The sequence below is a fragment of the Capsicum annuum genome, chromosome 3, assembly GCF_002878395.1.
Source record: "Capsicum annuum cultivar UCD-10X-F1 chromosome 3, UCD10Xv1.1, whole genome shotgun sequence".
In the NCBI taxonomy this organism is placed as follows: Eukaryota; Viridiplantae; Streptophyta; class Magnoliopsida; order Solanales; family Solanaceae; genus Capsicum; species Capsicum annuum.
Window position 1 is genome coordinate 249572417 of NC_061113.1, and position 13004 is coordinate 249585420.

Sequence of the window (13004 nt, forward strand, 5' to 3'; positions counted from 1 at the left end):
AGAGCATCAAGACAAAGATAGAACAATTCTAATAGCTTATTTTGCGAAATTTTTTTTTGTAAAAAAGGAATAAATAATATTGTTAAACAAAATGAAACGATTACTCCATTATAGGAATGTTCAAACAATAGTAATACAGAATACAAGCAGAGCGGTGAAGTTTAAGGATTCAGCTGAATCACTTGCCTCTCCTTTCCCTTTCACAACCCTAAGGATTCAGTCATTTTTGTACTCACACAGCCACAAAAAAGAAATAAGTTTACAGAACGGAGTTTGAAGCCTATACTTCAAAGTTCAAACCGAGCCCTGCCATTCGACCGAACTGAGTTTTGATTGAAAAATGAGATGGTGGGGGCGAGATGAAGCTAAGTTAAAAGTTAAAATCGAAGGAATACAACACGCCATCACGAGTTTTAATCACCTTGCTGACAGGCTTGAAGATGAGATCAATCTCATCAGATGATTTCCATTTATTGGGTTCATTCCACCCTCATTTACATAACATTCTACATAGAATAGATGGCAATTTGTGATAGAAGGAAGAAATATAACAGATACACACATAAAAAGAAAAAGACAAGCGTGTACAGTATATGAACTGACATGAACCAAGAAACTAAATTCAATATACAGTAAATTATTCCACGTCACCTATGTAACCAATACTCGGATACCATTCTGAAAATAGTAATGAGCAAGCACTCACCACTTATTTGTTCTTTTCTCCCCTCCACAATTGTGCACCAAGAAGCATTTACACACAAAGATATGAGGTTTTACCATGGTATAACAAAAAAGATATCACTTAGTGTGTGATTGATACGGAGGAAAATATGGAAAATGTTTTCTAATTTTCCCTCTTGTGGGATTTCACTGGGAATGTTGTTGTTGTTGTAGTTTTCTAATTTTCCCATGTTTGGTCGGTCAAAAATTTTTGGAAAATATTTTCTCTATGAAACAAACTTCCTTAAAAATGAGGTAAAACGATTTCCCTGATGGAAGTAGGGAAAACAAGTTCTACAAGTGGCATTTCACTTTAATTGTTTCCTCCCCAACCTTTAATACACTCCACCTCATAGACCCCATCCCCACAGTCCTACATTCCGCCCCCACCGTCAGTGTTTGTCTAGATTATATAAAATGTTTTTGGAAAATATTTTCTGCTAACAAAAACACCAGAAAATAAGTAAGAAACCAATCCAGGAAAATATTTTCCTTCATACCGAATATATCCTTAGTGCAGGTCAAAATCAAAGGTCCAGATTTTTCCACACAATTTGAACATCCTCATCCTTCCAGTATTTAAAGGTGACTCTGGCATAGCTTCCTTGTTAGACTGGAGAACTTTTAGCTCAGGACTTCTACATCAAGATATCTGAAATATTACATACGCACGCAGAGAGATAAATGGTGAGCATTCCAGATCTCATATCCTCTTTTTCATATTCTCTCACAGCAAATTTTACTTAATTTACGTGCACTATACTGCAGGATCATGCGCAGGGCTTCACCACGTGGGAAGGCTATGTGGACTGGAGAAACAGGCCAGCCATTAAGGGATGTCATGGTGGAGCTGTTGCTGCCTCCTTTGTATTAGGTCAGTAAACCACTCTCTCTTCATAAACGCTACAGCTGAAATTCATTAATTAGTAACTATAATCTGTATAAACTTAGTTTTAATGGTAAAATATAGCTTGTATCAATTATCAATCTGATTTTTTCAATTGTGGACACAGTGGTGGAGATTTTGGAGAACTTAGCATACCTGGCAAATGCGAGCAATCTAGTCCTTTATCTATCAAAGTTCATGAATTTTTCTCCATCTGCTTCAGCCAACATTGTTACAAACTTTATGGGAACTGCTTTCCTCCTTGCTCTACTTGGGGGGTTCTCATCTGATTTCTTCTCCACCTATTACATCTATATCATAAGTGCAACAATTGAATTTATGGTAAGATATCTTTCTCTTTGACATTATCGTTTGTTTGATTATATGCACTAACTAGATAATATTAGTTTAACCTCCTTGAGTTCAAATTTTTTCCCCAGCTTTGTATAGTCTGCTCTATCAAAAGACACAAGTAGAAGTAAATATGGACCTTAATAACAACCACAGGAAATTGGACCAAAGGAATGGCCGTGTGCGTCATTAACCATTACAGCACTATGAGAAAACAATCAGCTCTTTTAGGTCCATACTTGAGAAAACAGAATCAGACCGAATCTCCAAGTTGTCCATAAGATGCCATTATAAAGATCTTGAAGGTATTCTGTGGAAGAAGCAATTATGCCACACTCAAATAGTTGTCCTGAATTTGCTAAGAATATTAGCAGACGGAGACTAGATACTAGCAAGCACAATATTCACTTCATAACTTTACCTGCCCCACATCACATATATTTCTACCCACACCATTTAATAACTTATGGCCTATGGGGTCAGCAGCATAATAGAAATAAAATTAATTATTAAGAAACAAATGATGTACCCCAAATTCCACATATCTTGAACTTTTCTGTCCAATTAGATATGAGGAACGCAAACAGGGTCCTCAGCACAATCACCTGATTGATGACTGCTGGCTAGAAACCAGTATAGTTCATTTCAAGTTAATTTTTAATGAAAAAGACACGCTGATAACAAAATGTTACTTTAGCTTGCATGGAGAAATAATGGAAAACTCAGTGCATAGAAAATATTGTAACCAAAAGTAACTGAAGACAGGTATTAACCAGTCCATCTAACTTCACCAAGTAAAATTCTCAAGTGATCAAGGCTTTTATTCAGAACCGTCCATGGCTTTTTTTCTGTTCCAGGAAAAGATGGACGTTGTGCATGGATGTACTATGTTTTCAGGAACCACTTAAAGGATCTCAAAAGGAAGTGCCTAAGCTTCCTAACATGATGATGAATACTCTGCTTCTTAAGCACTTAATTAGCCTGGCAAAAAAAAAAAAGACGTGACGCATAGCCTTCTCCTTTTACGTGAAACATATAGTAGTATGGTATGTTGCATGGACTATTACTAACTGAAAAACCTGGACCAGGGACTATTGATGCTGACATTACAAGCTTGCATACCTTCCTTAAGACAGCCCATCTGTGCATCAGTAAACAGAAACATCCCGTGCAAAGAAGTAGGTGGTGGACACACAGCAATGTTATTTTCTGGCCTCTACCTGGTGGCTTTGGGTGTTGGAGGGATAAAAGGTTCACTTCCTTCACATGGAGCAGAGCAGTTCGATGAGAATTCACCACAAGGAAGGAAGCACAGATCTAGCTTTTTCAATTATTACATCTTCTGCCTTGCTTGTGGAGCATTGATTGCAGTAACATTAGTAGTGTGGGTAGAAGATAATAAAGGCTGGCAGTGGGGCTTTGGTATCTCAACCGTAGCAATACTGAGTTCAATTGCCATTTTCCTCCTCGGATCTGGGACTTACAGGATCAAAGTTCCCACAGGAAGCCCAATTACAACCATTTTTAAGGTACGGCTCTGTTATTAGTAGGCATCCCATACATGCATGCATACTAAAATAAGGTAAAGTAATTCGCATTGACTTGCTTGAACAGGTTCTTGTGGCAGCATTTTCCAACTCTCTCTTCCCTAAGAATTCTATTGGTAATGTGCAAGACACGAGGGAAAATCCCGAAAACACAACGGAGATTAGTGAGGATGAAGAAGGACACAGAGAACAAGGGGAAGAAATTCAAACTGAAATGAAGGACCTCAAGTTCATCGGTAAAGCAACAGTGAGGAACACAGCCTACCCATCACTGCGCTGCACAGTTAAACAAGTACAAGATGTGAAAATAGTCGTTCAGGTCGTGCCAATATTTATGTCAACCGTCATGCTGAACTGTTGCCTGGCTCAGCTTTCCACATTTTCTGTACAACAAGCAGCTACCATGAACACATATATTGGTGCTCTAAAAGTTCCACCAGCTTCTCTTCCAATATTTCCGGTCATATTCACCATGATACTGGCACCAGTATATAACCATATTATAATCCCCTTCGCCAGGGCAGTGACAAAAAGTGAAATGGGCATTACCCATCTCCAACGGATCGGAACCGGGCTATTCCTGTCCGTTGTAGCCATGGCTGTTGCAGCTCTGGTGGAGATGAAGCGGAAGAGAGTGGCTGAACAATCTGGATTAATGAATACAACTGAACCACTGCCTATCACATTTCTTTGGATATCATTGCAATATCTGTTCCTGGGATCAGCTGATCTCTTCAGCTTAGCTGGACTGATGGAATTCTTCTTTACAGAGGCACCCTTAAGCATGAGGTCAATGTCAACAGCACTCTCTTGGGCATCACTAGCCATGGGTTATTACCTCAGCTCAGTGATTGTATCAATAGTAAACAGTATAACTGGTAGGTTTCAGCAAACACCATGGCTCTACGGGAGTAATTTGAATCACTATCACCTTGAAAGGTTTTATTGGCTAATGTGCATATTAAGCGGATTAAATTTCTTACATTATCTTCTATGGGCCAGTCGCTACAAATACAAATCAACAAAGCCTGATTGCGAGAGAGGCCGAGATGATAACACGACATCAGAAGCCTAATTGTAGTTGCTCATATATGTGATGTTCAAATGCTAAGCACATAAAGAAGGAACAGGAAGGGATCTGAGCAGCTATCATACATTGGCTACTATTTACCTAAATTGTAAGTTTCTAAAGGCCGGAGCACTCGTTACCCTCAGGTGTTTTGGTAGCTTTCTAAATGCCGATTACTTTGTATTACTAATAGAAAATGCTATTACACCATAATTTTGTATTTTCCCCATGAAATCAAGCACATGTACTCCTCCTCTTCACACCCAGGATAGTTACTCCATAATAATATAATAACATCTGAAGTATTCAGCTACTTAAGTTTCTGTCATTGTAATTATGGTATTGTATTCTGTTGTTAGTTTAAATACAAAACTACAATGTTAGTTTTGATCGTTACATAAATTTTTGTATCATATTGTTAAATCCATCTTTACGTAACGACTAAAAGACCTATATTGCGTAACTTTACTATTTTTTTGTCTTTACTAATTATTTAATAATCTTATTTTATCATTACCCTATGCTGTTTTTTTTAATTGTAGCTCTACCTCGTATCCTACTTTTCTTGTAGGTTCATCATGGGAAATGAACAGTATATCCAAACATTGAATTCATTAAAAGAATGCACTACGATTCAACGCAACACAGTAGAGATACATTATGAAACAATACAGAGGGAAAAAGTCAAAGGAAGATAGGTTACCCCAATATCATGCATTCGATTAAGCTACTAATGCTAAGAACAACACAGAGAACTTCAAAAGAAGTTGGCAGTCGATCAGAGAATGGAGAATTAGAATGAGGAGGTTATTTGCATATAATTGACTGACAGGAGAGCTCAGCCGCAATTTTTGGGATTAGCCTTATGAAAAAGCAGTAAATGCTAAGAGAGTCTAACCAAATTAAATGTTCAGTAACAACTGTTGCATCTTTTCGCCTTTTGTATATCGCTTGGTTCGCCTGGTGATTCCGTGCTCTGCACTAATTTCGAGGCGGTGAAATTAGATGCTCATGTTGGTACAACTTTGACGATGAGAGTTCCAGAGCCAATTAACATACGCATGGAACTAGCAATTCGGAAGAGTAAATTTGCACCAAATGCTATAATGCACCGTTAATTCATCACAATTGTTGTCAAATTCATGAAAAATGCGCCATGTTTATAAATATATAATAAAATATTTGGGTTTTTGTAACAAGAAGGGGATGTAGCTCAGATGGTAGAGCGCTCGCTTAGCATGCGAGAGGTACGGGGATCGATACCCCGCATCTCCAATCATTTTCGTCTGCCTTTTTTTTTTTTCCCCTTCACTCGTCAATCATTTTAAAGCATGTTAATACACACACCTCCATGGATACACTACAAATTTGTAAAGTAAAAAATTATTTTTCATGAACCATTTTAATCCCTACATTCTGTGAGCGAGCACATTAATCACCTGTTCTGACTCCTGGTATCATTCCAGTCTACATTTTGCACGTAAGCTTGTGGTCGGTTTTTCGATTGTCCTCCCCTAAAAAGCCTTCTGTTTGTTCACTAAAATATAGTAAAAACAATTTCTCTGTGAATTCAGAAATTTGTGTTACTTAGCTTCAGATTCATGGAGGAAAAAAAGTATTTGACTATACTGCTTCACATACAATAACAACATAAAATGAATTCACGAGGAATTGTTGAGTTTCAAGAGAAATCTAATGTCAACTAAGCCATGTAACAACTGAAAAGTACATCAATAGTTACATTGAGATTGACTATATGATAATCACGGTGGCAACTACAAAAATATACTCTTTACTTGATATATTTCAAGTAAAGTTGGATAATACCGATGATCAATCAGCCTCCTGCAACCCATCCAAAACTATTGACCCGACAAACAACCCGACTGCAGTCAACCCGAATGCTCCAGCTAAAACAGCCTGAGCCACCACAAGACCCACAGAGTCATCAGGTATGAACACGATTGCTAAAATAGCCGCCACTAGAATAGGAAGCGCTGCAGACGCCAAAGCAGCAGGCGAAAAACTGGCTGACTTCTCCAGCAAACTGAGCAGCCCTAGTTCTTCGGCCTTTGAAAATAGCCCTAACTTCTCTATGGATGAGAGCGTAAATCCTAGTTCTTCGGCCTTTGATAGAAGCCCAGCTTTCTCCACAGTACTCAAAACTTTACGCTTCTCCAGTTTTTTGAACACGTCCACTTCCACTTGTTCGCTGCCCTCGTAGAATAGTCCTGCTCCGAACCATTGCTTTTTCCACTTGTCATCAAACTTATTCACCTGCATTAGTGATTCACCTTTATGGCCAGAAAGACTGGTTCCGATATACCTCGGCTCAAATGTAACTCAGGATCTCATGTAACACAACTTACGTGAGTGTGAAATACAGTCCCAACTCCCAAATCTAAAATAAGAATAAATGCTGCTAGAGATTGATATTCTTTTGTGTTAGTTAAAATGGAATTTGACTTAAAACTTCAACTGTGGAAGTCTATTAAGTTCAAAAGAATTGACATCATTACCAAATTTCAAAGTCATATTTTTTACTTCCAGCGCAAATTTATGTTTAAAGCTAAAGATAGCTCTGCCTCAATGCTCTACTGTTCTTTCAATTTGCAGAGAGAATTATTCAATTAAAGTAGTTAAATTATAATTAAGAGTAAAATATTTAAAAACACAGCTAAATTATCCCTTTCTTTGAGTTTCACATCTAAACTAATTAAAGTGTGAGAAACACATAAACTATCACTTTTAGTTTGAGAAACACGCCTAAAAGTTATCTAGACCAAATATTTGCTTACAAACTCCATAGGTGTGTCCAGCCATTTAAAATCAGTTCACGTGACATATTTTTGCTCTTGTTTGCTAACACATTATTTTTTAAATAGTTTTAATTGATTTTTATTCATTTTGAGGTATGTTTATCAAACTAATGAGTGATGTAGTTTAGGTGTGTTTCTCACGCACCCAATTATGTATGAAACTCAAAAATAGAGATAGTTTAGATGTGTTTTTGACACTTCACTATTATAATCAGGGGCGGAGCTACATGTGTGATAGGGGTTCATCCAAACCCCCTTCGACGGGAAATTATACTATATATATATATGGTTAAAATTATTTTTTATGTATATATAGTAAATGTCGAACCCCCGCTACTACTTATAATGAAGCGTACTAAGACCAAAACAAAAGGTCCATATTGGTGTTTACACCAAACCAATGTACCTTACAAGTTATTACAGGTAAAAAGTACACATATCAATTAATCCTAATAAGGTGAAAAAAGAATATGCAGAATCATTGATTTGATTGTAAGGAATTAGCTCATGGAATCAATTTAAGTTTTTTTTTTTTTTTAATCAATAACCAAGCAACTCATCCCCAACTCCCTCTTAACTGAATTACGAATAAGTATGATTTTTAATTCAACTATATTTGATTTGTTCTAGATAAATACGGACGTAGCTAACTATACATACCTTCTTTTCAGGAGCCATGGCCAATACTCGCGGGACGCTATTTGATGGAAATAAGCGGCGGCGAAATCGGGGCTTGGAACTCAACCCATATTCCAAATTTCTCAGATAAGCAATTGTTGTAGCTGCCATTGAAGTGTTTCAGCTTTTCTCTACAACAACTCTTGTTTTCACATCATTTCTCATTAGAAGAATCAAAGTCACAAATCTGTGGCTCCTAATTATTCCACCAATCATATTGTAGCTTATCCTATCTGGACCGGGGAATTTCATATGACGTGGCCTTACCAAATATTGAATTTCCAAATATACCCTCAATTTTGCTTATTTTTTCCCTCAAGTGGGATTATTGTACACTTCTACATTAGTAGATCAAATGATCAATTGACTCCTGGATTTAGTTGACAAAAGAGAATTGCTCTAATGGTTAGCACCCCTCATTTGCAATTGTGAGTTTGAGTCACCATAAAAGCAAAAAGGGTGGTAGCTCATAGAGAGGGGTAAAAAGAAAACAAAATTGATTCCCAGTGTTTGTCACGTTTACCAGTTGTAGTAGGATAGCACTTAGGAATTAGGCAAGTCCAAGAATTCCATGCATTATAAGTGCCCCTTAATTTTCTGAATTTCTATAATATCATGATGAAAATGTTGATCTTAATTTTTCCTTGCTCTGCTTCTGCCTTCGCTGATATTTTCTCCAGTGTTTAATGTTGTTGATTATAGTGCATGCAGTTGGTGATGGCTCCACAGATGCAACCAATGTAATTTACAAACAATCCATGAATAGATGATGGATTACATAATGTAGAAGTTAGGTGGTATTAATGGACTAGCAAAATTTTTATTTATTTCTTTTTGGCTTGTTTATTGTCTTTCCATAAAACATGGGAAGCAACATGAACATGCAGATCATCGTCTTCTTCTCCGAGACTCGGACAATGTACCTTCCCTTCCCTCTAACAATGCATTCTGGCTTCATCTCTTACTATTGGAAGGCCCTTATGCCTTATTATGCTTATCATCAGCCGTCACTACTGAGGTACTTCATTAACTGCCAATTTTTATTCATTACATTGTATTATCCTAAGCAGTGTGACGGAGCCAGGTTTTTTATTGATGGGGTTCAGAAGTAAATTTACGGACTAGTCGAAGGAGGTTTAACATCTACTATATATACATAAAAATATTTTTGACCATGTAAAAATAGTATAACGGACGAAGGGGGTTCGGATGAACCCCCTGAATTATATGTGGCTCCGCCACTGATCCTAAGTATTACTCCATGTGTCCCAATTTATGTGATGTTTTCGATTTCGAGATTCAAGTATCTGACAGTAGTTTTTTCATATATTTTTGGATATGTTGAATTATCAATTATTGTGACTTATAATACTTTTAGCATAATTTTCAAATTTGAAAATTTTATTTTAAAAAAAAATTAAAGAGTTTGTTGTGGAAATATTGTGGGTTTACTAGCACACGATCAAACATAAAGAAAATAGAGAATGAAAAACAACATAAGAATTTAATGAGGTTCACAAGTGGAGCTGAAAATATTGGGAAGCTATATAAGGTATCGGACTGTGTGAGGCTTTTTGGAGAAACTGTGCGAGCATTGCCCAAAGTGGATAAGAGTATCTTTCGGCTGATTGAGCTTAAAAGTTGGTATCAAAGCTCAAATTGGACAGTATGCGGCGGAATGATAGGGTGCGGGGCTCGATTTGCTTACCATTATGAATTTGGAGATGCGTGCGCACACAATAAGAAACTTGTTACGGACTTCAATTGCCATAAAATACACAAATAACATGGGTGTCACATAATGAAATCTAGATGACCTAAGGATTGTGGTGATAGCTCATGTGGAATTTAGTTCGAGGGAGAGATTTGTTAGAGTGGTAAAAGTCTCACATTGGTTAGGGAATAGACTAGTGGTTTGCTTATATGTGAGCTAGCTTTTGAGGTTGAGTTAGGCCTAAGGTTCATTCTTGTCATGGTACCAGAGTCAGGTCCATTCCCGTTTTGGTCTCCCGGTCCACGCGCCAGTGCCAGTTAGGCCTGGGCGTGAAGGGGTGTTAGAGTGGGTAAAAGCCCTGCCTGGGCGTGAGGGGGTGTTAGAGTGGGTAAAAATCCCACATTGGTTGGAGAATGGACTAGTGGTTTACTTATATGGACTTGGATAATCCTCACCTCTTGAGCTAGCTTTTGAGGTTGAGTTAGGTCCAAAGTTCATTTTTGTCAAGATTATCATGTCTGCGAACAAAAGTTCTATATCAATAGCTGAAAATAATGAAAAACTACACATAAGGTGTATTAATAGTGTGAGGCCTTTTGAAAAAATCGTGATGACTTAGCTAAAAACAAATAATATCACATGTAAAATATTTTTGGGTTGACTGAGAAGCAACATATTATGCGGACCAGGGCATGGTATAAGGTTAGTTTTATCTCCTCAATTTTGTCCTGATGAATTTAATTTCTGTGTTTGAACTTGGAATAGTAATTTAGCGTGAACCGGATCTGAATGCAGTATAGGAAGTCTAGGCAAGCATGGATCTAATAATGACAAAGTTGAACACATTGTTGTCAGTGACGTTGTGTTCATAAAATCTACAAATGGTGCTCGAATAAACACGTGGCAGGTAAAGTGTTACTGTATTAATTTAAAGAAGTAAGAACTTAATCATGTTTAAATTGAGCTAAAAATATATAGCAGCCTAAATACTTGCTAGCATTATTATTTGATAATATTCTGTTTTATATGGTCAGGGAGGCAAAGGACATGCTAGTACCAAACCAGAAAATCAAAGCAAAATGACTGAGAAAGTAAGATATAGAAAAAATCTTATTAATTCTCTAAATTCAAATGATTATCTCCAAAGAACATGATGAACAACAAGATTGGCAGAACATAAGTGGGTGGCAACTGTTATTTCCCACAATATATTCGGGTACGCAGAAATCTGTATAGTAGAATAACAATTTCAACTCAAGTTCAAGTATAAACAAGAACACAATGAAGTATCAAATACCCTCAACACAAGATCAAAATGACCTTTCCAAGAGGTGTATTTATTTTTTCAGAAAAATAAAGATGAAACAGAAATGAATAAGGCCAAGTCGTCCGAATTCACGAACTTTCCTTAAGAAATCCGAGGTTATGGAATCTTCCTCCCCGGATAAAATGGCCTTCAATCCGACTATAGCGGTACCTCAAATAGGCGAATTCTTCGTACACACTCAACGTTTTAATAATCACACACAGAGTTTTTGTTAAGACAAGAAGGAGTTTGTAATCTGAAATTTTTACTGTGTCAAAACCTGTGGATGAAATCAGGTTTTTATAGCCAAGAGATGTCTCTTCTGAAAAGAGACAATGGTCCATCTTAGAAGTGTGATATTTTTGAAAATGCATGTCTGTTTATCCAAAACAGTGCAGTATTTTGCTGAAACAGTGCACCAGTTCGAACAGTAACACAGAAGCAGTGCACGATTCGTTGAAACAGTGGCACCAGTTCACTTCGAATATTGCATCTGTTATTACTGCATGCATGTATATTTAAATGGAGTTTCAAAACACTTTTCGGATTGAATTCATTTATTTTATTTCTGTCAAATAAAATTTGTCCAAAAAGATTGATCTCATCGATCGATCATTTTCCAAATCCAAATCCAAAGCCGAAGTCGAGCCGAGCGAGCGACGATGACGGCGTGAGGTATCTATTATTTCTTGCCTCACTTGTCATGTGGAGTAAGTATTCATCAATATAAACACTCTCAAGTTCTCTTCTTTCACCAATGTGGGAGAAAGAGTAAACTTGTCAATTTGGGAGTACACTTTCCATTTTAGTGTCTCCTTCCCTCCACCCTTTTACTCTCCATTTTTTCATTCACACTTCTTTTATCTACTATGAACCCAACAATCCCCCACATGAATCGGAAATGGCAAATTTTTCGTAAAACTTTTACGAACAAGTATGTGATCACCAAGCAAAGACTGATTGCATCTGGATAAGTGGGTTTTCCTTTGAACTTTCCGTAGTGAGCATGCATCGGATACACTCAGTCAATCGGTATATTTGATATCTTTGAACCGTCGAACTTTAATGTACACCTAGACAACACATATCACACAACCAGCCTTTTACCGTTTATGGTTCTTACAATTTTGTTCTTTTCAGCCATGAACACGTCCCGGTTTCATGAGAGCTTAGAGAATAGACCTTTACTAACATTCTCTTTGAAGGGGCTTCCACTTCGCCCTCACATAGGCGATTTTTAAACGTTCAATTCTGTAGATTAAACTGTTTGGTAAAATCTGTCAAATTTAGATAATCATTAAAAGACTTTTCACCTTAAGTATTATCCTTGTTTACTATACATTATCTACATCATGAGAATGGGTTGGGTAATTGACAATGTTGAACCTGTCAGACCCAACTTTGTTTGATCTCCTTGAACCTAACTCTTGGGATCTCCAGTCTACTAGGTAGAGTTGCCACCATGCTGACTCGTTCTAGGCCTTAAACCTATTCCATTGGATGTTCTTTCCACTTCTTCTCTAGATAGGCCTTTTGTAAGTGGATCTGACACATTATTCTTTAACTTTACATAATTAATAGTGATAATTCCACTAGAGAGAAGTTCCCTAACGGTATTATGTCTCCGTCGTATGTGACGAGATTTACCGTTGTATATCATGCTCCCTGACCTACCTATTGCCGCTTGGCTATCACAGTGTATACATACTGGTGCCACTAGCTTGGGCCAATACGGAATATCTTTCAAGAAATTTTGGAGTCATTCTGCTTCTTCACCGGCTTTATCTAATGTGATAAATTCAGATTCCATTGTAGAGCGAGCGATACAAGTCTGTTTGGATGATTTTCAAGAAACTGCTCCTCCACCGATAGTAAATACATATCCATTTGTGGATTTTACTTCGTTCTATC

At 37.2% G+C, this 13004-nt stretch overlaps 2 protein-coding genes and 1 non-coding gene across 3 annotated transcripts; 2 read left to right on the forward strand and 1 right to left on the reverse strand.

Annotated features, from left to right (window-relative positions):
* Window positions 1-1186: 1186 nt before the first annotated feature.
* LOC107862496 (protein NRT1/ PTR FAMILY 4.6) lies at window positions 1187-4989 on the forward strand. Its single transcript, XM_016708097.2, has 5 exons — window positions 1187-1410; window positions 1492-1597; window positions 1737-1951; window positions 3049-3489; window positions 3575-4989. The coding sequence occupies exons 1-5, from the start codon at window positions 1408-1410 to the stop codon at window positions 4580-4582; spliced, it is 1773 nt and encodes a 590-aa protein (XP_016563583.1). The 5' UTR covers window positions 1187-1407; the 3' UTR covers window positions 4583-4989.
* Window positions 4990-5778: 789 nt separating this feature from the next.
* TRNAA-AGC lies at window positions 5779-5851 on the forward strand. The gene has a single exon. It is a non-coding gene; the product is annotated as a tRNA-Ala (tRNA).
* A 327-nt stretch (window positions 5852-6178) lies between these two features.
* LOC107862498 lies at window positions 6179-8457 on the reverse strand. The gene is made up of 2 exons (XM_016708098.2): window positions 8056-8457; window positions 6179-6853 (listed from the first exon to the last, which is right to left on the reverse strand). The coding sequence occupies exons 1-2, from the start codon at window positions 8182-8184 to the stop codon at window positions 6410-6412; spliced, it is 573 nt and encodes a 190-aa protein (XP_016563584.1). The 5' UTR covers window positions 8185-8457; the 3' UTR covers window positions 6179-6409.
* Window positions 8458-13004: the final 4547 nt, after the last annotated feature.

What these genes read in the sequence shown, in the direction of transcription:
- LOC107862498 (XM_016708098.2), bottom strand. Translation starts at nt 8,184, where the DNA reads ATGGCAGCTACAACAATTGCTTATCTGAGAAATTTGGAATATGGGTTG. An exon ending in CCATGGCTCCTGAAAAGAAG is followed by an intron (nt 6,854 to 8,055) that starts GTATGTATAGTT and finishes TCACTAATGCAG; the next exon opens with GTGAATAAGTTTGATGACAA.
- LOC107862496 (XM_016708097.2), top strand. An exon ending in GTGCAACAATTGAATTTATG is followed by an intron (nt 1,952 to 3,048) that starts GTAAGATATCTT and finishes AACCTGGACCAG; the next exon opens with GGACTATTGATGCTGACATT. An exon ending in CAATTACAACCATTTTTAAG is followed by an intron (nt 3,490 to 3,574) that starts GTACGGCTCTGT and finishes TTGCTTGAACAG; the next exon opens with GTTCTTGTGGCAGCATTTTC.